The 25,601-nt window shown below is 41.8% G+C and overlaps 1 protein-coding gene across 4 annotated transcripts in view; it reads right to left on the minus strand.

Moving 5' to 3' along the window:
• Ablim1 (actin binding LIM protein 1) overlaps positions 1-25,601 on the minus strand; it is a 137,056-nt gene that overhangs the window by 49,226 nt on the left and 62,229 nt on the right. For all 4 annotated transcript variants that reach the window (XM_076834289.1, XM_076834287.1, XM_076834285.1 and 1 more), the window contains exon 6: positions 1,574-1,661. In XM_076834289.1, the coding sequence (XP_076690404.1) occupies positions 1,574-1,661 (88 nt within the window). The remainder of the gene's footprint in view (positions 1-1,573; positions 1,662-25,601) is intronic.

Genomic DNA, 25,601 nt, shown 5'->3' on the forward strand with positions numbered 1-25,601 from the left:
TGCTGAGAAAGATGAAACTGCTCATTCTTCAAGGATGTGCCGAGAGGGCAGGCAAAGGGTACCACAGCACAATTCCAGAGATGTAGAACAATCCCTGGAATTCTAAAGGTAGCCCATCTTGTAAATGTGCTATATTTGTGCACAACTTGAAACCACCCTCCTACGTTCAGCTTCCACAGCCGCTGTGGACGTGCAGAACTGCACCCAAGCAGACATAGGTTGACGTGTACGCCTGTGTCTGTCCTGGGAGTAAGTAACACACCAAAATCTAAAAGCAGGCCCAGAGACCACGTGGGGAATGGATCTGCTTTGTGCAGAAAAATGCAAAGCGACACCTGCCTATTGCCACTATAGCTGTTCAGCCTGTCCTTGGGAACACGTGTCCTATGAAGCCCCCGTGAGACACAGATGCAGTGCTTGTCACCTGCGTTCCCATGAGGCCCTTCAGCATTCAGTGGTATTTTCCACTGCAATTTTTCAGAGTGATCACTCTAAAGCTGAAATGACACTGGGTTGTCCATTTCTTGCCTTGCCAGCAATTTTCGAGGGAATAGCCAAGACGGTCTTTTAACCCTCGAAAATCATTTCTACAGACTTTTAGTTGCACAGAAAGAAAATGGAGAGAGCAAAGCAAACCATTCATTAAACAGCCGCATGGTGTTATGTGTAAAGGGGAGTGAAGAAGAGGCAGGGGAACCGAGACCCAGCAATTATCAGAACTGAATAAGCAACTGCTCTTACAGTTCTCGATAATTTTCCTGATGAACCTTGTCTAATTAATGACTCTTTTTAAAGATAAAAATAGTAAAATGTTTGCGCAGATGTTGCTGTTTGGCTGGTAGAGAATCTGCACCTAAATCCTCTCTGAGAGGCTTTGGGATTTGGGAGAAAATAAAAATGGATCATGGTTTCACACTGGGAACATTCCTCAAAATCATTTTCAATTAAGAAAAATCTAAAGACTCCCTGGAAAGGAGTATTTCCTTGTCACCAGAAATGTCTCCGTTTCTTGTGTAGGGACTTTGCCTGTGTGCTTGTTCATTCTCTATTTTGATAGGAGAACTGTACTGTTTTAACAGGATGAAATGTGTCTGTGAGAGAATGCATCAAACGTGAGCTTTTCTTCTGGAAAGCCAGAGAAGAGCATGCTGGGAGACTTCAGACCATCCTCACAGGACAGTGAAAGGAGAAAAGGAAAAGGAGCCACCAAATAAGGGCCACTTCCAGAAATTTCTAGAAAGCTGTCTCTCCTTGGATCTTCTGTTTCCCAAACATATTCCTGAGGAGAGGTGGGGGAGGAATTGCTGATTGCCACTCTTCCCTCTTATGGAACATGGAGTCTTATTCATTCTTTCCAAGCACCAACACACTCAGCTCATTTGTTAACAGCCCCAGGGGCTCCCAGCCAGAGAGCAACTGCTTGGCTGATTAAAGCTAACCGATGAGGTAACTTCTGGCGGCATTTGTGTTGGATTTGGTTAGCTTCTCAGCTAATAAAATGCCTCCCTCTCTAAAAACAATTCAACAAACACAGAAGGCTTTCTCTCCCTGAGTGGGAAAGAGTCCACCTTACCTTGAAGATACATCTCTTCTCCTTCTGTGAACATCTGGTTGCATCTGCTGCATCGTGCACAGCTGGGGTGATAATGTTTGTCACCTGCCTGCAAGAGAAAAGGCAGGGACATTTAGACGGCTCCTTGACATGGCTCCAGGCTCTTTTTTGGATTTAGAAGAAAAGAGAAGATGCTGAGACATGGAAAATAATTGACTGACCAAACTCCCCACAGCAACAGTCCTACATGTGAAAAGGCTGACCTCGACCTGGCTGGAACTAGTAGCTGGCCAGCTACTTGTACCTGACACAGTGGGGCTGCCTTGCCCCCAGGAGTTTTGGCTTCCAATTCTCTCCTGTCCTGGACTTGCCTGGATCATTGCCAGTTACACACCATATGCCTGAGATGAGTTGATGCCATCTCCCAAAAACCCCACCTCAAAAGCAGGAACACAGAAATTCATGTTGGAAGCTAATGTCAGTTTATATGAAAGCAATAAAAAATAAGTGATCTTTATACTTAATGTGTTCTTGCTTTCCTGGCTTAAACATGAGAAATGATAAAATCTACCCAGCACGCATCAAGGCAAGAAACACCATCGTAAAAGACATCATTCACTGCTTTTTGCACAGAAGGAGCCCAAATTCTCTCCTATGCTGCCTTCAGTAATCTTTTGCCAAGGTCTTATGTTAAGAGTTTTCTGAGGAAGCACATTACTGAGGTAGCTCTGCATTATTCTCTGGCATTTCACATACTTAAATACGACAGATGTCATCACTGTAAGTGTTGACTACCCCAAAGCAAAGTGTCACTGGACACAGGGACAATTCTCTAGACAAGTGCCAAGTCACATTAAAGTCATGCTTTAAATGCAAGCTAGACAAAACCACAATACTTTCATTCAAGCTTAGCAAAAAAATCTTCACCATCTAAAAATTATCAAATGTATTTTATCATTAAAACATTTTTATCAATCAACTATGAATTTTTTTCCCCCCATCTAAACCACATGCAAAGACAGCACTGAGAAAGTTTTGGCTACTTACTGCTTCTGAACCTGCGTGAAACCCCAACAGGAAATTAGAGGTCAGGCTGAGATTTCATTCTCACACCCTCCCGCAGGAACTACAAAAGCCCCTTGGCAACCAGAGCATGAGATGTTGTCAGCTCTTCAAGATGATCCAAACCAGAAAGAAAGTTCTTTAAATTAAAGCTAGAAATGACATCTTTTCACTGGTGCCTGCCAGAAAATCCCAGAAAAGGTGTTCTTGTCCACTTGCTTTTCATTTTTTTAATTATTTATTTTGTGTTTTTAAAAATTCATTCATTAATTAATTTGTTCTAATTTTTTATGATAGCAGAATGCATTTAGATTCATAGTACACAAATGGAGCCCACCTTTTCAGGTCTCTGGTAGTACGCAAAGTAGAGTCACACCATTTGTGTCTTCATACGTGTACCTAGGGTAATCCATCTCATTCCGTTATGAGGGTGTAGTGGGTGGTAATTGCGGCAGGGGGTGTGAGAAGTAAGAGAAGCAATGAAGTAGCTCCTGCCCTGAAGACATCTGGTTTGGGGCAGGGGCTGGGGCTGGGGCTCAGCAGGAGAGCGCTTGCCTAGCAAGTGCAAAGCCCTGGGTTCAATCCTCAGCACCACATTAAAAAAAATAATAAATAAAATAAAGGTACTTGGCGCAACTAAAAAAATAAATACTTAAAAAAAGGACATCTGGTATTAAATGTAAGTGAAAGGAACAAGGAAGAAGACTTTAGTTCTAAACAGGCTGGCTCAGCTAGGACCTCAGTACTGAGGTCCAAGTTGGTTTGGACAATCCCTGGATTCTCAGGGACAACGTAGGTAAAAGAATAAAGGGTCCTTGCTAGGAATCTGGTATAGTTTGCAGTAAAAAGTACACCCTTCAGTAAACTAAGAATAGAAAGAAATTTCTTTGGGCAGATAAAGTGTCTTTATCATATTTAATAGTGAGACATTAGAAGTACACTCATTACAGATAGAAACAAGACAAAGTTCACCGATACCATTTCTACATTGTTTGGGTCTTAGCTAATGTGAAAAGTTAAGAAAAATAAATAAATAAATATAGTTATCACTAATAGAAGAGTTCAGTTAAGTGACTGGATTAAAAAATCATAAAAGAATTATTTCCTATCCATTAGTAATAAAAATTAAATGTAATGGGAAAACAGGTCTTCATTTGTAATAGCAACAAGTAAGCCCTCCAATGTAAGATCTGTATAAAGATGCAGGGTGTGGTGGCACATGCCTGTAATCCCAGCAGCTCAGTAGGCTGAGGCAGGAGGATTGAGAGTTCAAAGCCAGTTTCAGCTACTTAGTGAGGTGCTAAGCAACTCAGTGAGACCCTATCTCTGAATAAAATACAAAATAGGGCTGGGGATGTGGCTCAGTAGTCCAGTTTCCCTGAGTTGGATCCTTGGTATCCCCACCAAAAAAATCTGTATAAGGAATAAATTATAGAGCTTAACTAATGGATATAAAAGGCCTAAATAGAAACATGTAATATTTCTGGGTGGGAAAATTAAATATTATGAAGATGTTGATTTATTTAAAATGAACCTGTTAATGCAATGCATTTCTAATAAAAATTCTCAGAGGAGTTTCCTTTGGAAACTTTGTGGGGGAAGGGGGGAACCCTAGGTTTCCTTGTCATATGGCTTTTTCCCATAAGGTCATATGGCTTTTTCCCATAAGTTCATATGGAAGAAAAAGAATGCACAAAAATAAAAAGACATTTTTTTAAAAAAGAGAGCACTAAAGAGAGGGAATTTTCCTTTCCTGATATAAGATTATTTTCTAAAGCTAAAATAATTAAAGTATTTAAATATCAGTGTTAGGGGGAAAAAAATCAATGGAACAGAAGACCAGTTTTATACTCATACATACAAGAGCATTTAGTTTGTTAATTTTGATATTTCAAATACACTAAAAGAATAGATTATTCAATAAATGATGATGATAGCTTAGTGGTAGGGCACTTGCCTAGCATGTGGGTTTGCTCTCCTACACACCAAAATAATATCAATAAATAATAATAATAAAATGATGAAGACAATTGGTTCTCCTCTTACAGAAAGATAAATCTAGATTCCTAAATCATAACTACACTAAAACAAATTTCAAAGAGCCTATAAAACTAAAAGCAGAAACAAGATTAAAGCAGTATAAGAATATATAGAAGGCTCTGTCAATAAACGTGGGATAGGAAGGCTTTCCTAAGCAAGGAAAAACCCAGAAACAATAAAGACAAATACTGACTAATTAATGCACAAAAAAACCAAAAATCTCTATACATAAAGTAAGTAGGCAAATAACAGAAAAAAAAATTTTTGACACACATTTCAGGCAAAGAATTATTCAGAATATATAAAAAATCCCTATAATGAAATAAATTAATGGCATATGAACACAAGGGAATTTTCAGAAAAAAAATGTAGATTATCCAAAAAAATAAATAATTTGTTTAACCTTATCAGTAATCAGGGAAAAACAGCTTTGGCGGGGGTGGATCCATCAAATTGGCAAAGACTAAAAAAAAAGACAGTGTGAGGAAGAAGGCATTGTCACACAGTTGGTGACCAAAATCCTTCCTGGAAGGCAACTTGGCCACGTCTATTAAGATTTAATAGGCACATGCCCTCTTACCACAATTCCATCTCCAAGAAGAGATCCTGCAGTTTCCTACATATGTGCCCAAAGGTGTAGGTACTAAGGATAATCAGTAATGTTTCATTTACAACAACAACAAAGAAACAGAACACAACCCAAATAAGGAAGAAGTTAAATGAAATAGTGAATCTTATGTAACCCCTAAAAGAACAAACACTCCTTACATACTCACACGGACAGAGTGCAAACAAATATTTGGAGTTCACGATTTGGAGTTCACACTAATGATGCTAATGGGGAAAAAAAGCAGCAAAAACACTGCCTATTACAGAGCCCTACATAAAGCAGTGGCAAAAGCATGGTGAACTGAATAAGTATGACTGGATTCAAATCCAGATTCAGGATTTGAAGGCAACATGCTCACAATTTTCAGCATCGACGTCTATAAAATGGGTGGAAGAGTTGCAATCACCTCCTAGAGTCAAGGAGAGGACTATTAGGACCCTAACATCTTTCTTGGTGCCATGATAAGTGCTTGAAAATACTTACATAAACCCCTGATCAGTCCTTCAAGGCCAGCAGTGTTGCCATTTTTCATATGAGAGGGACATACTATGTGTATATGGTTTTTTTTTTTTTTATGAGTATCCAGGCATGGAGAAGAGAGAAGAATGTCAACCAATTAGTGTGCTACGGTTACCTCTGGGGAGAGAGGTAGGAATGGGCAAAGAGCAGCCTTTTGTATCATCTCAGCTGCTGACAACAGGAATGTGTTTTCATGTTACTCTGTAATAGGACCTAGTGGCAAGAGCCCATGACCCCTAGAGTCACAACACCTGGGCTTGAGTTTTCACCTCAGTCTGTACTGAAATACGATCTTGGGCAAATCACAGACTCGGAACTTCTATTGCAGAGAAGAGATGATACTAATAAAAATGAACTTTTTATTGGGCTTCTTTGGTGTCCGTTACTGTGTTACATACTTCATAAACATTTAGTGAATCTGCCTCCATCACCTGAGGCGGACAGAACTGTGATGACCCCTACCTGACATATGAGGAATCTTGACATATGAGGTCTGGAGAGGTTTAGCAACTTGCTCATGGTCATGCAGTTAGAAGTGGAGGGTATGTTCTTCAATAGTATCAATAACCGTGCAATACTCCACCGCTGTAACTGCCTTACATTGTCACTGGATGAAGAACTGAGTGACATTTTGAAAATGGTGTGATGTACTGCACATAATAATAATGATGATGATGGTGGTGGTGAATATGACAATCTACTAGCTCTCTGTGCAGAGATGGTCTCAGGGCCATTCCTAAGAAGAACACTTGTGAGTGTGGCTGTCCAAATGCCACCTTTCCCAAACACAGGCATAGGAGAGTTAGTACATTAGGTCACCTGTCACACAAGATGGATGGAATCATTAGCACAAACCCTGCTAAGAAATCAAACCATCACACTGCCAAGGACAGCTGTCTTGACCCATGCACTTGCTTTATCCCAAGCTTCTGAACACATCAACAAATTCATGTCACATCCAGAAATTCAGGGCCACAGGCAGTTTGAGAGAGTCTTTCTGCTTCTGGAACAGTGCAGGCCTGCAGGGCTGTGGGGTCAGGGGCTCAAGGACAAGGGAGCCCCCTCCTTCTCATGGGTGAGCCCCCCTCTGCTTCATTTCTCTTTACACCAGCAACCGTGACAATTCTTGGGCCTGGAAAAGCTGAAAAGAGCTGAAGACACTGGCTAAAACCAACCACCCAGAACTGGATGTAGCTGAATCAGTTATTTAAACTAGTGTCATTTTTAGAAGAAGGAAAAGTATTTCAGATCATGAGCAAAATGAAAGATTAACTAGCACCCACAAGGAGAGATGAGAAACATGACTCCCTGCCGGAAGGTTAGTCATCTCTTGATGACTAACCTGTAAAGCACAGTAGGGCCTTGTTGTGACAGGTGACTGTTGGCACACAACCTGCAGCTCTAGCCACATTCTGAGAGGCCAGAGCTTGCCAGAGTGATGACCCTCACTATTCTCTGTCCATATTTGCACCTTGCCACTCAAAATACTCCTAATCTCATTTTCTGCATTCCCACATATTAAATGCACATGGCAAAAGACCACATTCTGGCTGACATTCAGCTCATAAATGATTTGCCTATTTAGCTGAGTTTTACAAAGCACCTGCCTATACATTTAAAGTGCTAAAATGTGCTTGTTTTTAATAGCACTGGTTGAATCAGATGTTTCTGGTTATTAACACTGTTTGGTTAATTTCTAATTTAAAGTGTGAACTTCAGCCCACAATCTAGAATTCTGGGAAAGACTATCTACTCTAAGGCAAAATTCAGTGTTAAGATACCAAATGTTTGATGAAACCTATTATCTGCAAGGGGAGAAGGCGGCTCTGAATTCCTTATGGAAACCAGGTATAAGGAAAGGACTCCATGATTTAAATTAGGAGCTTTAAGTATTATCCTCTAACTTGCTATGGGGTCTCAAGTATGTCAGTACTCACCCTCTCCAAACTCCAGGACCCTTATCTCAAAAATGTGAAAAAAGTGCTGGACCAGATAATTTCAACTCCATTCAGCTATAAAATTCTATGTTTCTGTATAAAATCACACACTGCTATACACTCACAGGGTCGTGTTCACAGAAAGCTATTAAGATAAAGAAAGGACATTATTGATGGAAAGGAGTGGAGCTTAACAAATAACTCCCTAGTGTCTGAGAGTCAGGACAAATTCTGAGGGCTCGATTGGCCCCTGTGTCTACTGGGCACAGAGAAAGAGAACTGTGGTCATGGAGACCTTCCCTGGACCATCTGCGATCTGATAACCTGCTGAGCTCCTGACTGCAAACTGTCCTTAGCTTCTCTTTACCCTCTTCCTCTTGGAGTACTCTACCCCAACTCAAATCCTGAGGTCAACCTTTACTCATTTAGAGCTCTGCCTGCCTTCTTCTGAAAAGACTTGCAGAGGCTTACTGGAGAAGGCCAAGGTTCAAGAACAATTAATCAAAACCTTAAAACTTCACAGACTACCAATATACTTATTGTAATTTGAGTCTCTTGGTATTGAAGCCAGAAAAGGAGAATAATGAAGGGAAGAAAAAAAAAGTCTCACTGCCTGAAAAACTGTCACCAGAGAGGCACGCTTTCTTGACTCTAAATCAATAGCAGTCACCGTAGGCGGAAGTTCCATAAGTCTTTGTTCTGTGCCAGGCACTATGCCAGGTACCTTCAGTGACTTGTCTCACAATAACTTTATAACATAGGTGACATTTTACAGTCTTACTCCACAAGAAAGGAAACTAAACCAAAGCCCCCAGTGCTTCCAGAAGGAAGAGCCAGGCTTCAACTCTAGGTCCCCATGTCTAATCACTGCTTCTTACAAGACCAAAGGGATTCTCAGTTGGGGATCTTCGATTATGAAACCGAAAAATATCTTCAACAGTAATTTCCCTGATGGTAGAATGTGTTCAGGTTGTTTCTCACAGAGACCCTTCAGAACTACCAAGGGTGTGGCACTGAAAGACCACTGCATGAAGTCACTTCCATAGGAGAAGTTACACAATCAAGGCTACCTTTGTAGTTTTTTTAAAGATCTAACTTGATTCAGAGATGGAGCTTAGAATCCTCAAAGGAATAAACAAATGGCTTTCCGTTTTCCGGTTCCTAAGACTGCCCTAAACATAGCTTTGGTTCATGGATCAGCAAAAACTCAGTATTCTAACTTTATTGCAAACAACTCAAGAACCTTTGCATTCAATGGTTCTAAGGTGGGGCCCATAAATTAGCTTCTTTTAATAAAATTTTATAAGGGGGCTGGGGTTATGGCTCAGTGGCAGAGTGCTTGCCTAGCAAGTGTGAGGCACTGGGTTTGAGTCTCAGCACCACATATAAATTCATAAAATAAAGGTCCATTGACAACTAAAAAAAATTATAAACTCCCAAATCTATATAGATCATTATGAACTAGGAAAATGCCAGTCTGAATGGAATCAAAACTCCAAAGCTGAAGGCAGATGAGCAAGCCAGAGGGAGGAGCAAGGCTGTGCTGCTTACGTGACAGGTGCATGGGTGGGGAGGGAGCCGGAATCACCCAAGTTCCTGTTCAGCTCCAGCTTGGACTGACTCAGCCTCTCTTTAGCCACTTTCCCCTGCTGAATTGGGAGAGGTATTAGCTACAACTAGACTGGCCTGATCTCCAAGCTGAACACTCACCTGCTTCGGAAGCCTTTTTCCTGATGTAGCATCAGGAACAGGCAGGATAATGAGGGCATGCCTTGGCCTGAAGTTTGCATCCTGGGCAAAGGTGAATAATCAGTCCACCCAGACAGCTTTTGCAAGCCTGTGCAAAGCTAACCTGCATAGATGAGAGCTTCTTTCAGCATCACTGCCTTCCAGCTGCAACCCCCCTGAGCTTATGGGCTGTGTAGCTTGTTTTTCTGAGTTAGGATGCATAGAATAGTTCAGAGTGAAAATTAGTCTCTAATCCTCTGGTTCCCTTTGACCACCTGCTCAAAACCTAAGACAGCAGCAACTCTCTTTTTTTAATGAGGATAAAGAATAAAAGAAGGCACAGCATCCGAGGGCAAATGCATGTCAGCTTCCTGCAGATGGTTGCTGCTTTCTCATCTCCTTCCAAGGAGGCGCAAAAACTTTAAGGCAGTTAAATTCTTAACAGTGCCATTTAAATAAATGTTATCCATAAATGTACCTCTCTCTAAAAGATACTACCAGTCTCTTTAATGTGTTCTACAGACTCAGTGCAATCTTATCAAAACCTCAGCAGAATGGCATGTAGAAATTCGTAAGCTGATCCCAACATTTATATGGCAATGTAAAGGGCCAAGAGTAAAAAAGAACAAGACCAAGTTGAAGATGTTAAACTATCTAATTTTGAAAGTTACTATAAAGCTATAAGTAATCAAGATAGCATGGTTTAGGTATTGGAATAGACTTATAGATCAGTGGAATAGAGAGTCCAGAAATATACTTCACATGTTCTTGGCCAACTGATTTTCAATAAAGTACAAGGCAAGTTGATGGGGAAGGAACAGTCTGTCTTATAAGGGATGCTGGAAGAACTAGATGTACATAGCAATTGCATCCCCACCTCACACCACACACAAAAATTAACTCAAAATGGCTCATAGACCAAAGTGAAAAAACCAAGCCCATAAAATGTCTAGATGAGAATATAGGGGGAAATCTTTGTAAATATTTTTTAGGCAAATATTTCTTAGCTATTATACCAAGAGCATAATCCATTTTTAAAAACTCAATAAACTGAATATTATCAGGATTAAATTCTCTTTATCTTAAATAGATATCATCAAGAAAACAGACTGGGGCACAGTAGCATATACCTATTATCCTAGCAATTGGGGAGGCCAAAGTGGGAGGATTTTAAATTTGAGGGCAGCCTCAGCAACTTAGTAAGGCCCTAAGTAACTTAGGGAGACTCTATCTCAAAATAAAAAATAAACAGGGTTGGTAATGTAGCTCACTGGTAAAGCACCCCTGGGTTCAATCCCCAGTACCCCAACACACATACACACACACACACACACACACACACACACACACACACAGAAAAAGGAAAGACTTGACAGAGATTAGAAAAAATTTTTCAAAAATCATATATCTGAAAATGGATTTGTCTTCAGATTATATAAAGAAGTCTGCCACTCAGTTTTAAGAGGCCAACCAACCCAATTATAAAATGAGCAAAAGACTTGGTCTGGAAGCGTAGTTCAGTGGTAGAGCACTAGCCAAGCTATACGTTTGGCCCCTGCATCAAAAAAAGAAAAGAAAAAAAAAAAAAAGAAGAAGACAACTCTCACCAAAGAGATAGGTTAAGGCCTAATAAACACATGGAAATATTTTAAACATCTTTAGTCATTATGAAAATAAAATTAAAACCACAATGAAGTACCACCACACACAACTACGATGGCTAACATAAGAAGGCCACCATGTGTCGAGGAGGGTGTGGAAAAAGGGGAACCCTCCCGTGCTCCTCCTGGGAACGCAACGTGGCATGGCTACTCGGGAAACCTCTCGGGCAGGGATTTAAAAAGCCAATTGTAAGCAAACCATGAAACACAGAACCTCTCCAAACTGAGAGAAACAGCACGTCCGCACAAAGGCCTACGTGGGAAATGTGGCAGCAGCGCTATTCCTAACAGCCCCCATCCAGAAACAACCCTAATGCACTCCACCGGTGAAGACATTCAAATGACGGACACTCCCAACCCACTCGTATGTGCAATGAAACAGGCAAATCAGCATATTTATGAAAGAAGGCAGACACAAAAGGCTACACCTTCCACGATTCCACAGGTACAAAATTTCTAGAGAAGATAAACTAACGAGAGATAAAGGAGACAAGTGTTTGCCGAGAATGGGTGGGAGGAGGACTGACTGCAGATGGGCATACGAACTGCGCTGTGGGGTGACCACACAGCTGTAGACACATCCTGATCAACTGCAGGCTTATGATGAGCATGCCTTGTGGTATATTAACCACTCCTCAATAAACAGACAGGGTGACTTAAAAACTAAAACAGACCAACAGGGCAGTGCAGGGGAGGGGTAGAGACCTAATCAGAAGCAGAATCCACTGTTCCGGACCAAACCCAGAGCTTGGCTAGTGCTCTACCACCAAGCTACACTTCCAGACCAAGTCTTTTGACCAATGAGGGTGCACATGTTTTCATTCCTGCCTAGAGGCCCAGGTTCTCCCTGGAAGCTGTTTAAAAATATGGACTTTTTTCTCCAAAGCAAAATATACCTGCAGGTATAGATGGTCCAATGTACATATGTGGAATTCGATTATTAACAATTGGATGAAGACTTTATTTATTATTTGTTTTTGTCATGCTGGGGATTGAACCCAGGGCTTTGAGCATGTCAAGCAAGAATTCTACCACTGAACTATGCCCCCAGCCCTGTTTGAAGATTTAATACATTTTCAAAGGGATTTTTTTTATTGGTTGTTCAAAACATTACAAAGCTCATGATATATCATCTTTCATACATTTGACTCAATTGGGTTATGAACTCCCATTTTTACCCCAAATACAAATTGCAGAATCACATCGGTTACACACTCACATTTTTACATAATGGCATATTAGTGGCTGTTGTATTCTGCTACCTTTCCTATCCCCTACTATCCCCCCTCCCCTCCCATCTTCCCTCTCTACCTCATCTGCTGTTGTTCAGTTCCCTCCCTTGTTTTCCCCCCCTTTCCCCTCACAACCTCTTATATGTAATTTTGTGTAACATCAAAGGGATTTTTAAAATAGCTTTCTCATCTAATCATCATTTCTCTGTCTTCAGAGCAAATACTATTTGGACAAGAGGAGAAAGTCAACTGCAGAGAAATGAAGTAACTTGCTCAAAATCATATGAGAAGTGGAGAAAAAAAACAGGGACCTGGTGTAGCTGCTGTGAATCCTTGGGGTGGTTCTTCTATGGTGTACTTTAATACACAATATTTAATTGTTTTTTCTTTGATCCTTTGAAATAGGTGACATAATTCGTCTTCATTTATGATGAACAAATGAGGTTCAGAGGCCAAATAACTGCTGCACCAAGATCAAGGTTACATAGCCATCAGAACTAGGGAACATCCTAAATCTTTGCAAACAAAGTCATCTTTGTTGTACCAATACCACTATATCACTCCTTATTTTGCTTCACTTGTATTAGGCCCCTAAGTAAATAATCCTGTATGATGTTAAAAGATGCTACAGTGGAATGAATGAATAAATAAATAAATAAATAAATAAATAAATAAATATGAAATATTTCTAATATTTCTTAGCTGAATGTAAACAAACCATGCAACACAGTACTTTTACAAACCAAGAGAATAACATGTCTGCACAAAATATACATTAAATATATATATATATAAATTTTTTTGTACCAGGGATTGAACCCAGGGACACTTAACCACTGAGTCACATCCTTAGCTCCCTTCCCCCCTTTATTTTTTATTTTGCAGCTGGGTCTTGCCAAGTTGCTTAGGGCCTCATTAAATTACTGAGGCTGGCCTTGGACTTGCAATCCTCTTACCTCAGCCTCCCAAGCTGCTGGGATTACAGAAGTGAGCCACTGTACCTGGTTACAATGGGATTTTTGCCAAATTCCAAGGCAGATTTAATAACTACATTTAAGGCAAAAGGTGAATCTGAAATAAACAGAGATAGATCTCTACACTTGAAATTAACCTCTTCTACCTTGGGCTTGTATACACCTGTTTAATTTTTCCTTTTATTATTATGACTGGACCACTTGCCCCAGCCCACTGTGTATCCCAGAGTAGAGAGATGGGCTTTGGAACCCAGAAATCCCAGGTCTAAATTCTGGCCTTGCAAAAAGTGGGGCCTTAGACACTTTCCTGAACTTATTTTCTCCTCTGTAAAAATCAACATAAGAAAACCTACCACATGAGATTGTTATGAAAATCAAATCATCAAAGGTGAGTTGGTAGCAAAGTTCCAACTGGAACCAGTAAGGCAGGTGAGCCTTCTCCCTCTGTCCCAGGAGATTATAAATCCCTTAAAGAATGTGTCACACCTACACATGGACCACACCTGTCCCTTCCTAAATCTAGGATCTCTCTCTTTTCACGGAGCAAGTTCTCCAGAAGTGTCCAGTGAATCATTGTGCCAACAGAAACGCCTAGCAGAGAACTCTCTAAACCGATTAGTAACTGTTTCCTGAACAATCCTGTTGGCCAAGAGAGAAGTAAAAGATGAACTTCCAGTCCCCCGCTGAAATTTCAGAATTTACTTGTTTCAGATACTACTCTAAGCACCTCACTAACCTCATCCCTCTGACTCTCCCAGCAACACTGTGAGGTAGGGACTCAGCTATTTAACAGATGAGGAAATCAAAGCTTAGGGAAATGAGGAAATCAGTCCCTAAGGTGTCTTAGTTGGCACCAGATGGGGCCTGGACCTGAATCCAGGTCTGTCCAACTGCTTGAGTCACTGATCCATCGTGTCTCCCCAGTCCCCAGCAGCTTGGCCAACGAGTTGGTCCCTGATGAGGTCTACCCTGGCAAGGCAGATCTCCTGTGCTAAAGAAAGACGAGATCATTTTTTAAGTCTTTAATAAAAATTATACTTTATCCTTCCTGCTTCTAACTATTAGATCTTACCAAATGTTATACACAAAACAAAACTTCACTAGAAGTGACACCAAGTCTTCTTTTAAAGTCAACTATCTCCATTTTTTTTTTTTTTAAATAGACTTGGTTAAAGCAATTTCAGGCTCACAGCAAAACCGAGTGGAAACTAGCGTCCCCATATGCCTCATCCCTGGCACACGCACGATTGCCCCACTATCAACACCCCACCTGAGTGTAGCAGGCACATTTGTTATAACTGGTGACTGACACTGACACATGAGTTTACCAAGTCTACCATTTAAACAGGTTCTCTATTGGTGTTATATATTCTATGGATCTGGGCAAATTTATACTGACACATATCCAACATTTCAGTGTCATACAGATTAGTTTGGCTGTCTTAAAATCCCTCTGTGCTCTGCCTAGTCACCATCTTTCAGAGTTATTTCTTGACACGGGTGACCTTCATGGTGTGAGATGCTGTAATCCTAAATCCTAGTAAACATCCCAGGCAGATGCAGCCTGCCCAGCACTTTCAAACTCAATTCACATCTCCCAGAAACCAAGCATCCTTTCTTGAGGGAGGAACTGATAAAACAGCATGAGTATAATCATCTTATCACTATCTTCTGGTAAGTTATTAAGAAACACGACAGAGTTCGGAGGGTGTGCTGTTGAATTCCTTGGGTATTAACTGAACTTGGCATTCCGGGATGAGGCTCTTGTGTGCAGTTCTGGTTTGTAGCCCCCTCAGTAGCTTGACTTTTTCTTTTCTTCATCAGCAAAAATGCCATACATTTAACTTTTTACACCAGATTATTCTCCCTTGTAAGGCAGGAAGAAAGTCTTGAAAACATTTTTGATTTTCCTTCTTTGGTGAGGGAAAGAGGTGTGCCTCTGCTTTTTTCTTTGAAGTAAAAGTCCTTACTGAAGTTTAGCAAGTTCTGTGGATAATACACAAATCCTGAGAGCCCAGCTGGGTAGAGTTTCATAAAGGCAACATTCCCTGTAACCAGTACTCAAATCAAGAGTCTATTAGCTGTACCCAGAAACACCCTTGGGTCTTTGTCCAGTGACTACGTCTTCTTAATCTCTATGTTGACTTCTAACCCATTTGCTAGTTTAGCTTGTTTTTAGTTTACATACATGAAAGCAAATATGTCAGGCTTCTTTCTCTTGACACTTGGTGAGAATTATCCATGAGGCTGCATGTAGTCCCATTTCACTAAATCTCATGATTGCATGTTTCTTTATGTAAATATATTACATTTTATTTAGTCATTCTACTCTCATTTTATATTTGCTTTGTTTGTTTGGCTTTTGATTTTTGTGAGAGGGTCTTGCTATGTTGCCCAGGCTGGCCTCAAACTAGCTATCCTCCTGCCTCAGTCTTCCATGTAGCTGGGATTACCAGCCTGCACCGCCATACACTTCTGCTTCCGTCCTACTCCTGATGAACTTAGCATTTCCAGCTGTTCTGAGTGGCTTGCTATAAAATTCTTGTCATGTCTTTTGATGAATTACAGCCACATTTGAGTTGTGGCTAAATTTCACCCAACACACAACAGACACACGTGTACAAGTAGAAGGTATGCATCAAGGTCACAGCGTACGCTCACATTCAGCTTCAGAAGCTATGGCCAAACAGTTGTCCAAAGAGGGTTTTGCCTTGAATTACCATTTTAATCCAAGAGGAATTTAAAGGAATTAAATAAGAAGAGTCATATTAAGAGTGCTTTGCCAAATGAATTCCCAAAGCGTTTTTCTAACCTCTGTGAAATGAGTGATCTTTTAATAAAATGGTCTCTACTTAAATGCTCTGCAGTTTAATCCCATCAGGTATCCATTATCCCAGGACCTGCAGAGTGCCACAAGCAGCTGTCAATCCTCCTTTCATCTTCCTCCTGCTGTTGTTAGTGTCCTTTGAATTGAGGGAGACACGTGGATGGAATGCAAATAACCCCCAGATTTAATTCCCAAATTGACTTGAAATCAGCCAGCAGTGGCAGGCAATGCCTGGGTCACTTTGCAACAGTGTTCACCAGGAAGCCTCAGAAGTGGCTTTTTAAAGTCAGGACCAAAGCCCACTGGAAGCAGTATAAACAAACTTGGTTTCGATGTTTGAGGATTTCTGTGGTTTCTAAAGGATCTCATTTTTCTTGTCGTGATTGAGCTGAAAGTTTTCCTCCCTTAACAATTATCTTTATTAATAATACCCTCTGCACTTGTTCTGTAGTTGAATGCTTAGAAATGCACGTTCACATTTCATTCACCCAACACTCTGTGAAGTACCCTACTATTGTTATGCCTATTTATAGCCTATGAAGTCAAGTCTCCAGAGTTATAGAGCTAGTGTTTACATCCAGGGGTTTTTATTAAGTTTGTTCTTCACTCTCCCCACACCTGCTACAGATCAAGGCTCAGAAGAACTTGAAATTGCTTTGGCAGCTTGGACAGCTTAAAAATAATAAGCATTTCTTTTCTTCCTTTACAAATTATCATGATGGAGCTTGGGAAGTAAACACCCAGGTAAGTCAGTAGACCTTTGTAAGCTTCTCCCTTGAAAAACAGCAACTTGCTTAAAAATGATCATTGAAGCTCATTGACAAGAAAAGGGTCCTGCTCCCTGGGGTCTTCTGAGGAGTGCTCATTTGGATCATTTTAGACTCCTTGTAAGGCTACACTAGTGCCTGTGTGTGCACTGTCAGGAATGGTAAGAGGGTGGGGGTTTGAGAAATCAGTTAGGTTGGACCTTGTACTAAACTTACAGAATGACTCGATATCTTGCCTTGTCACCCCCAATCCAATGCACTTTCTGAAAAGTACTTATTCTACTGAAAATTCGATGTTCCATCATGAAAAAAGGCCCTCAAAGTCTCAGTTCTGCCTAACTTACAGGGTTGCTGTACAGATAAATGAAATGTACATTATTTATAACTCCACTTTGAATAATGTGACTCTGGGCCATTTTCTTTCTAAATAATTAACTCTGAAAGGCATTTTAAAGGGGTCTCTTCAGGAAGTCAGACAAGAGAGGGAGAGAGTTGGCATCCAAGAGAACATTACTATGAACCCTGAGTGGGATGTCAAGTCAGCTGCTGCTGCTTTCTACGTGATAAAAAGACATTACGCAGTTCCAGGACGGGAATGATGAGAGGTCTGTCCGCAGCGGCTGCTTGCAACATACTTTCCCACTCAGATGCTACCCTTACGCTCAAGGTCAAAGGCTTTATATCCTTTTCTTTCTTAACACCAGAAGGTAAATATTTGCCTTTAAGTTCAACACTCTTGAAATCTAACTCCAATTGGATAATTCTTGTCTCATGCACCAGGGCAAAAACTCAAGGCTTCTTGTTACTCATGATCTCACTCCTGGTCTCCTGTCCAACACAATAACATGCTAGAGTCAGGAATGTACAATCACAGCAACCCAAAGGCTCTCCAGACCAGCTGCTCTCAGGCACTCATCTCCAGTGACAAAATGGTACAATTAGATGCATTTAGAGGGAAGAGGGGGTGGGAAGGTGTATGGCAGCACCAGATAATGGGACAGGTCCCCTCCATTTAATATCAGTCATGAATTGAAAATTATACCAAATATGCAGAAGACAGATGCTTTAAATTAAAAATATTTAAATGTGTTATATAGTGTGCAGCAAACAGGTTACTCCAAATCCATCTAATAATTGGCGATAGACTCCAGTTTGGTCAGCTGATTTTCTTTGCCAAGTTGATATCTCTAAAGTACACTCCATACTCCATGAAGTACGCTCCATGTGATACCTATGCTTCCCCACGGATTACAAATGTTCTGCCATCCTACCCCAGTCCTTTTCCTTCATCGGTATTTCTACCCTAAAATACGTCTTCTAAGGCTTCCTGGGAGCTGGGTAGAACATCGAGCTCTATGTACAGTTGATGCTGTGGCTCTGGAGTCTTAGGTGATCCTTACAAATTACCTCCACTAAGACCATCCCTCTGAGCGATTAGGATTGTTTTACAGATGGCTTAGCCCTGGGCTGTCTCCAGTACACTATCAGACTAAAAATATTGTTTCTTCCCCTGGGTTAGAGGATCCTTCAGGGTGGGAACCAATATTGGAGCAGTCAAAAAAACACAGCTTGCTTTTAAAAACATCCTTGCCTGACTTCCTCTCCCATTGTGACTGGACTTCATCCCCTTTAACAAACAACCACGCCTTCCAGCCTGGAATCCAGGGAGTGCAGATTCCACAGTTGTACTGGGAGCAGCAGGAGGGGAGCCTCCAACTCTCCCTATGGGCTCTGATTGTCAGAAGGAAGAAAAACAGAATTAAGAATGAATTTGAAGAAGGAAGGGAGATGTCTGATGCAATTCAGGGCCCCGGAGCTTGGCAATGTCCCCAAATAAGAGTACACTTATGGCAGGCTCACACTTATGGATGGCCACCAAAGCATTTCTGTATCCTGCAAAGAGGCACAGGAGTCACATTCCAGACCCCTACATGCTGGGTGATTCCTCTAGAGGACAGGCGCTGGGAACTGCAACCAGGATAAGTCACCCTGCGGGTGGCGGGGAGGGGTCCTACCTTGAGCCTGCTATGCCAGGCACCACTCACAGACAGGGGACCTGCCAGAGGTGAACCAGTGACCCTGCAGGATGCTGGGACCCAGATTACAGCCCAAGCCACACATGTCAACAAGTGAGTGCTTCAGAGAAATCTGGGTTCCATTTTTGGTGGTGATATGGCTCTGTGACCTTCTAAGTGTTAGACTGCACCCAGGGCCGATGGATGGCCTGCGCTATGCCTTGGCAGAAGATCCACTGGGTTCTGGGGACTCCCCAGCAAAGTCTGCAGAGCTTGGTCAAAGCCAGCCAGTTCCTCAGAGGAGACAGATGGGGAAGCCGGGCTAAAGCAGTGGCTCTGCAAGTAGACACAGGCGGGGCCACTGGGTCAGTCTTTCCCCGATGCCCAGCAGCCTGGACTCTGTGCTGAGCTACAAGGGCACTCAAACACTGGGCTTGGTGCACCTGGTGATACTACAGCTCTCCTTCCACCAGAGTGGGATGAACATACCACAGACAGCCTCCTGCTTTGTCACAGTCCCCATGACAAAGAGCCCACAGGGCTAAAGAGCCCTAGGCTGGCCTCAGGAGACCCTGGTTCTGATGTGTGAGACCCTGGGCTGAGTGCTTATTCTCTCCATTTCTCAGGCTCCTTATTTGTAGGAACGGTGGACTAGGGGCCCTGTAGGGACCCTTCCAGCTCCAACATTCTATATCCTGTGGAATTCTAAAAAGAGAATAAAAGATATGGGCTAGCATCTCACCCTTATTAACATAGAGTAAAATGAGAATGGCTACGATATCTTGGGGGACAGTTACTGTAAGTTAAACCACCTTTTATAGGAAAATAACACACCTGGTGACCACAGTGATTAAACACTGTCCGTGAGCCAGAAAATATATTATTTAATTGAAAATTCTACAGATGACAGTAGCATCTGTGAGCTGGGCTTTTCAGTTGTGAGTTATACTTATATGTCTCTCCTCACTGGTGACTCCCACCAGCTGGATGGGACAGGAACATGGAATGCCAAGGCTATCCCCATTTTACAGATGAGCAAGGCAGAGCTCACAGAGTTGTCTTCAATGATTATGAAGCTATAATAAGAATGAATTCTTATGGAGAATATGCAGAGTAACTCAGGGAAAGAGGAGGAAGAGATAACTACAAACCCCAAACTCTGAGACACCCAGGGCTTCATAAGGACTTGTTCATAAAGTGTGGCGAGGATACAGTGTGGAGATAGCAATGCGGAGCACTGGCCATCACGGAGGTACCGGTCCTATGTGGCCATCTGTGTCCCTGAGCAGTGGGGGCTCAAAGTGTATTTGTTGAGGTGATGGAGGAGCCCCGTTCTCCTGGTCCCACTAACCAGTCTCCAGACTGCACCATTTCTTCCGGTCCTAGTCCTTCTCCGTCCTTTCTCCTCTAGCCCTAGGGACACCGTCCAGGTTCGGCTCAGGACCTCACACTTGCACCCTGAGAACAAGCCCTGCCTCCTCCCCATCTCCCAGAGGATTCCTCATGCACATCAGGTTAATTTTTATTAACCACTACATGGACCATGATATTCTCTGGATAAAAGACTTTATATCTTCCTGTTGCCTGGCAAAAAAAAAAAAAAAATAGTCGAACTTTCTGACTATGGCATTCAATATCCTCTGTAAGCTGGCCTCAGGCTGCCTGGGCAGCTTTGCTGTCTCTTTGGTATCGATAAACATGGTCTATGCCCTGGACATGTGGGTTCTGTCCACACCCAAGTATGTTCACATGCCTCTATTTTCCCATGTCTTAAATTTGTTGAGAAAAGCTACTTGCAAACCTCTCCATGCATCAGAATTGGGGGTAGGTGTTTCCAGTTTCCAGGGTCACCTCCAGAATTAGTGGGGGTCCAGGAGGGGCTTGGACAGCAGACTTTTTAAGAAGCTCCCCAAGGGATTCCAAGCCTAAGTTGGAAACTTTAAGACTGGAATGAGCCTTCTTCAGCTTCCCCTCACCTGGGCACTCTTTTTCCTGTGTACTTACTTCTCCACCAGGATAATACTTTTATACATTCATGAAAAGCACACACCACTCCATTGTGCAACAAATTACACTGCAATGTAATTTACAATATAATAATTTGTAACAATATAATTTATTATATTACAACATAATCTGGCTACTTAACATATTTTCCTCAGTAGGCTTTAACTGCTTGGGAGCAAGGATACTGTCTTACACACTTCTGTATTTCCAGAGTCCTATAGCTTTCAAGCATGGATTAGATATTTTTATAGAAAACAGTCAATTTTACACACTAAATACCAATGATGCCAGCTTGATTCAAATGCTACCTTCCCTGGGGATCTCTTCTTTCAATCTTAGCTGGGTGTGGTCCCTCCCTCCTCGGAACTCCTGTAGTATTTATTTATTCCACCAATACAGTGCATGAATTTATAGATATTTGCTGGATGTCTTCTACTAAATTTTAAGTTCCATTAAGATAGATAGGGGCTGGGCCTTTTATAACTGTATAACTATAATCATGCAATTGGCTAGCATAACAAAAGCACAAAATGTGAAGTTCTTGCTTAGAGAATCAATTATACATCAAACCAGTATGCCAAAAATCTAGACGCATACTACTGAGGAAAAATTCCAGTGCTTCAGAGTGATGCAGAACAAAATTTTAAGAGCAAAACTATATTGTTGAATCCACATTTGGGTTCGATTCTATTCTAAGCTACACTTTTCTGTTTAAAATTCTTTACATAGCCCACTCACCTCTTCCTAGAATGGTCTCATTTCCTGTAATTTTGCTCCCAGTGTGTTCCTTGGCAAAGGGTAATTCTAATTCTTTCCGTATGCAACAAACGGGTCACCTGTAGAGAATAGTCCCAACTCTCGGCAGAAAGACCAACTGTCTATAGTCTCCAGTTTTCCCTGTCCACTGCTTGGAGCACCATAGAGTTTACAAACCTCCCTTTCCTATTGGACACAGCAGGCCTCTGTCTGCCATTCTCTCCAACTTGATGGCAGCGGCATCACTTTCTTATCATCAGATCATCTCAGGTGGACAGATGCTCTCTCAGCATCTTCCTGGAGCACAAAGGCCTGGACCAACTCCATCCAAGACAAGTCAATTTCCTTCTGTCCAATTAGGACAGGAAAGCTGCTCCTGCTCCCTTGCTGCAGGCCAGCCGTGCTGAGCGCAAGATGACTCAGGTGAACCTTCCTGCAGGGAAAGCTACTTACTCCAAAAGTAATGAGTCTATTAAAGGCAGGAGCCTGAACAAAACGACATTTTCTCCTGTGCACAAAGAGGGCCAAAATTGGTGATCTAGGTAAAGAAAATGTGTTACAATCCAGTGCAATGTGGGCTGAATAGCTTCCATATACTAGTGACATGCTGCGTGCTCTTGGGCCCAGAGGCTGCCTGCATAGAAGGCAGAGGAGCTGTACTCATCTCTGCATCCCCAACAGGTGCAGATACTAAGTGTGCAGCGAGCATTTGTCGGATGGAAGAGCTTGCCCCCAGATCAAGAAGAGGGGACAGTAGTAACTGTAGGGGTCAGGGAAGACTTCACAAGGGATGGAATCTGTAAGCTGAGATTGGAAAAACTATCCCTTCTATTTCTGAATAGACCAAAATTCAAGAATCCCCCCATCACACTCAGTATAGCCAAGAAGACCTCTACCTGTACAAGTTCATGTCTCCTCCTTTTCCCAGAAAACCTGAAGCCCAGAGGAACTTACCAGCCATTTCTTCCCCTGAAGTTATATAAAAACATCTTCACCTTAAGTTATTATAAAAAAATTTTTAAAAATAATTTTCCAGGTTTACCTTTTTACTTCTTATAATTTAACTGATAAATGTGAAGTATTTAGATGGGGAAAAAAATGAAAGAAAGGAGAGAGAAGAGAGAATACTACTGGCCCTTGATTGTAGAAATGTAGTTACCTTGGGAGAAAAATGTGATTCAAATGTCCCCAGCATTTGAATGGCTCAGAACAGGAGGAAATTAGCTTTATTTCAATACCAGCCAGTATTCTACCACCTCTTAAATCAAGTTAAAATAATTATCACAAAAAAAAAAGAAGGAAGAATACAAAACGAATCACCACCAGCAGGCAACATCCGGCAGTAACAATTTCACACTCAATTTATCCTGAGCTGGTTTATTGCACATCAGGGCAATTCCATCAGGTCTACATGCTTCAGTTCACCTCTTCCTTAACTAGAGCAGATGACCAACAATAAAAGTGCAACTGGGTATGCAGGCCTGTGCACCTGGGGTGATGTGAATTCCAAGTCCCTAATTCTGGTAGCTGTTAAGAGCAAAGGGCATCCTTTATTAACCAGGACTGAAAGAGCTACTAAATGAGTTCTTAGTACTTCCTCTCTAGCCCAGAGCTAGCAGACATTAGCAATCGATTTTTCCATGAAAACTGATGAGACCAATGCTATCAAAAAATATGTCCTTTGTTATAGAGCAAAGATTTGTACCATGGTAAATTGTAGTCAGCTACTGCAATGTGCCAAGTTTGGGTAATGGTATAAATTTCTAAGACTTAAAAAAAGGTCATCAAAAAAAAAAAAAAAAAGAATCACCAAATGCTGGATGCGGTGGCACACACCTGTAATTCTAGCAGTTTGGGAAGCTGAGGCAGGAGGATCAAGAGTTCAAAGCCAGTCTCAGCAACTTAGCAAGGCACTAAGCAACTCAGTGAGACCCAGTCTCTAAATAAAATATAAAAAAGAGCTGGGGATATGGATCAGTGGTTAAGTGCCCCAGGTTCAATCTGTGGTACCAAAAAAAAAGTCATCAAAGGCCTAAAAAGTTGTTACATGGTGCCATTGCTTGAGTGACTGTTCCCAAGTAATAGCTGCATCTGGCATCCAGGCTCCATGAGCATCTCTTTTCAGGTGACCTACAGGTTAGTGATCTCAGGCAGCTTTCCCTTTGCTTCTCACAGTTGACTGAGAGAATTAAACTCACATACACACAAACTCGCACACGCACATACCTTGAGGCCAACATAATTAAGAAGTGAAACGAGTATTTTAAATCATGAGCCATTTTGATAATTTCTGCATCCATTCCTCCGAATTTTTGTAGTTGAAATCAAATATTGCCTTTCCTTACAGCGAGTGGTCTAAACACAACCAGCACCCACCCAGCGGGCCACACAGAAACATTTAAGACCCTTCAGCACTGGTGTGTCCTATTTGGAAGTTTAAACACTTCAACCTGAAAATGAAAATAATAGGCAAAAAGTGCCTGTCCCCACGATCTACCCACCACGGCACCTTTAAGGAGTAAAGACTAAATTGCAGTCACCACATGCTCCTGCCCAAAGGCCAATGCACTGGCCTTACAGAGAAGTGGAAAATTGAATCAAACTCTTGAGGACATTCCCCTGAACCTAAAAGTGGTCAGTGCAGGTTCCTGCAGCAGTGGGTGGAAGAGGTGCAACCCAATGCACAAAATCACAGGAAAGCCAAGCAAAGAAAAGGGCTATTCAAAAGTAACATGTAACTGCTTCACATATTCAGAGTAGGTGAGTACGTTTGGAGTTCACTCAAATTAGACCAGTTACCCTAAGCTAGCGGTTCCCCAGGGGCCATGTCAAGCCTCATGTCAAACTCTGGGGAAACCCCATCTTCTCTCAACTCCAGAAATGGAAGACACCATTCTGTTCTGTGACCCTATCCCTGGCGTGAATGGTCCAGTGCCCAGCAGGTGATATTTTGTAGGAATCTTCCCCAGGATTTCCTGATGGGAGCTGGGGTGAAAGAGCCCTTTTCACTGAAGGGCAAGAGCCCTGAGCCACTGCAGCCCTGCCCTTCTGCTGCAGAATGAATTAATGACACATGATAAGAGCAGAACTGACAGCACCCTAATGGCATCTGAAGTCCCGTCCTCTCCAGCAGCTTGGCAATGTGAGTTCCTTTTTGCTTCGGCTGAGCTGTGACCTCCAAAAGATACACTGAAGCCTAATTCGCAGTACCTCAGAGTGTGACCTTATTTGGAAAAAGAGCTGCTGCCGAGGTAATTAGTTTGAGCTCATAGTAGAGTAGGTTGGGCCATTGATCCAATATGACGAGTGTCCTAATAAGACTTGGAGAGAGAGGCAGGCAGACAAGAGAGAACCCACCCAAAAGGAAGGCTGAGGTTGGAGTGATGTGGCCAAAAGCCAAAGAACACCTGGTGCCCCAGGAAGCTGGAATAAGCAAGGAAAGTTCCTCCTCCACGGACCTTGAAGAGAGCATGGCCCTGCCCACAGCCTGAGTTCAGGCTTCTGGCCTCCAGAACTGTCGGGAAATACATTTCTGCTGTTTTGGGCCACCCTGTTTGTGGTGTTGTGTTATGCCAGTCCTAGCAAACACACTTGATTTGAGGCAAGTGTCACTTGTGACCAAAAGACATTACTGAAGAATTGGAAGAGAACACACATTATTCCTTCATTTTAAAATTTAAAATGTTTTTCATCCAAATTCTCTGTTCAAAAACAAATAACAGCTGTGTCCTCAAACAATTAAAAACAGAGCACATTCCCAGCCACAATCATTTATTTTTGCATTAAAGTAACTTTCTCCTGAGAAATTATACAAATAGATGGCTTTGGTTATTCTAGCTTCAGACAAAGTTGGAAGCTCTTGGGAGAAAAAAAAAAAATCAACGATTAGTGCTGATGAACTCTAGGGAAAGGCA

The sequence above is a fragment of the Callospermophilus lateralis genome, chromosome 15 (assembly GCF_048772815.1).
Source record: "Callospermophilus lateralis isolate mCalLat2 chromosome 15, mCalLat2.hap1, whole genome shotgun sequence".
Taxonomy (NCBI): domain Eukaryota; kingdom Metazoa; phylum Chordata; class Mammalia; order Rodentia; family Sciuridae; genus Callospermophilus; species Callospermophilus lateralis.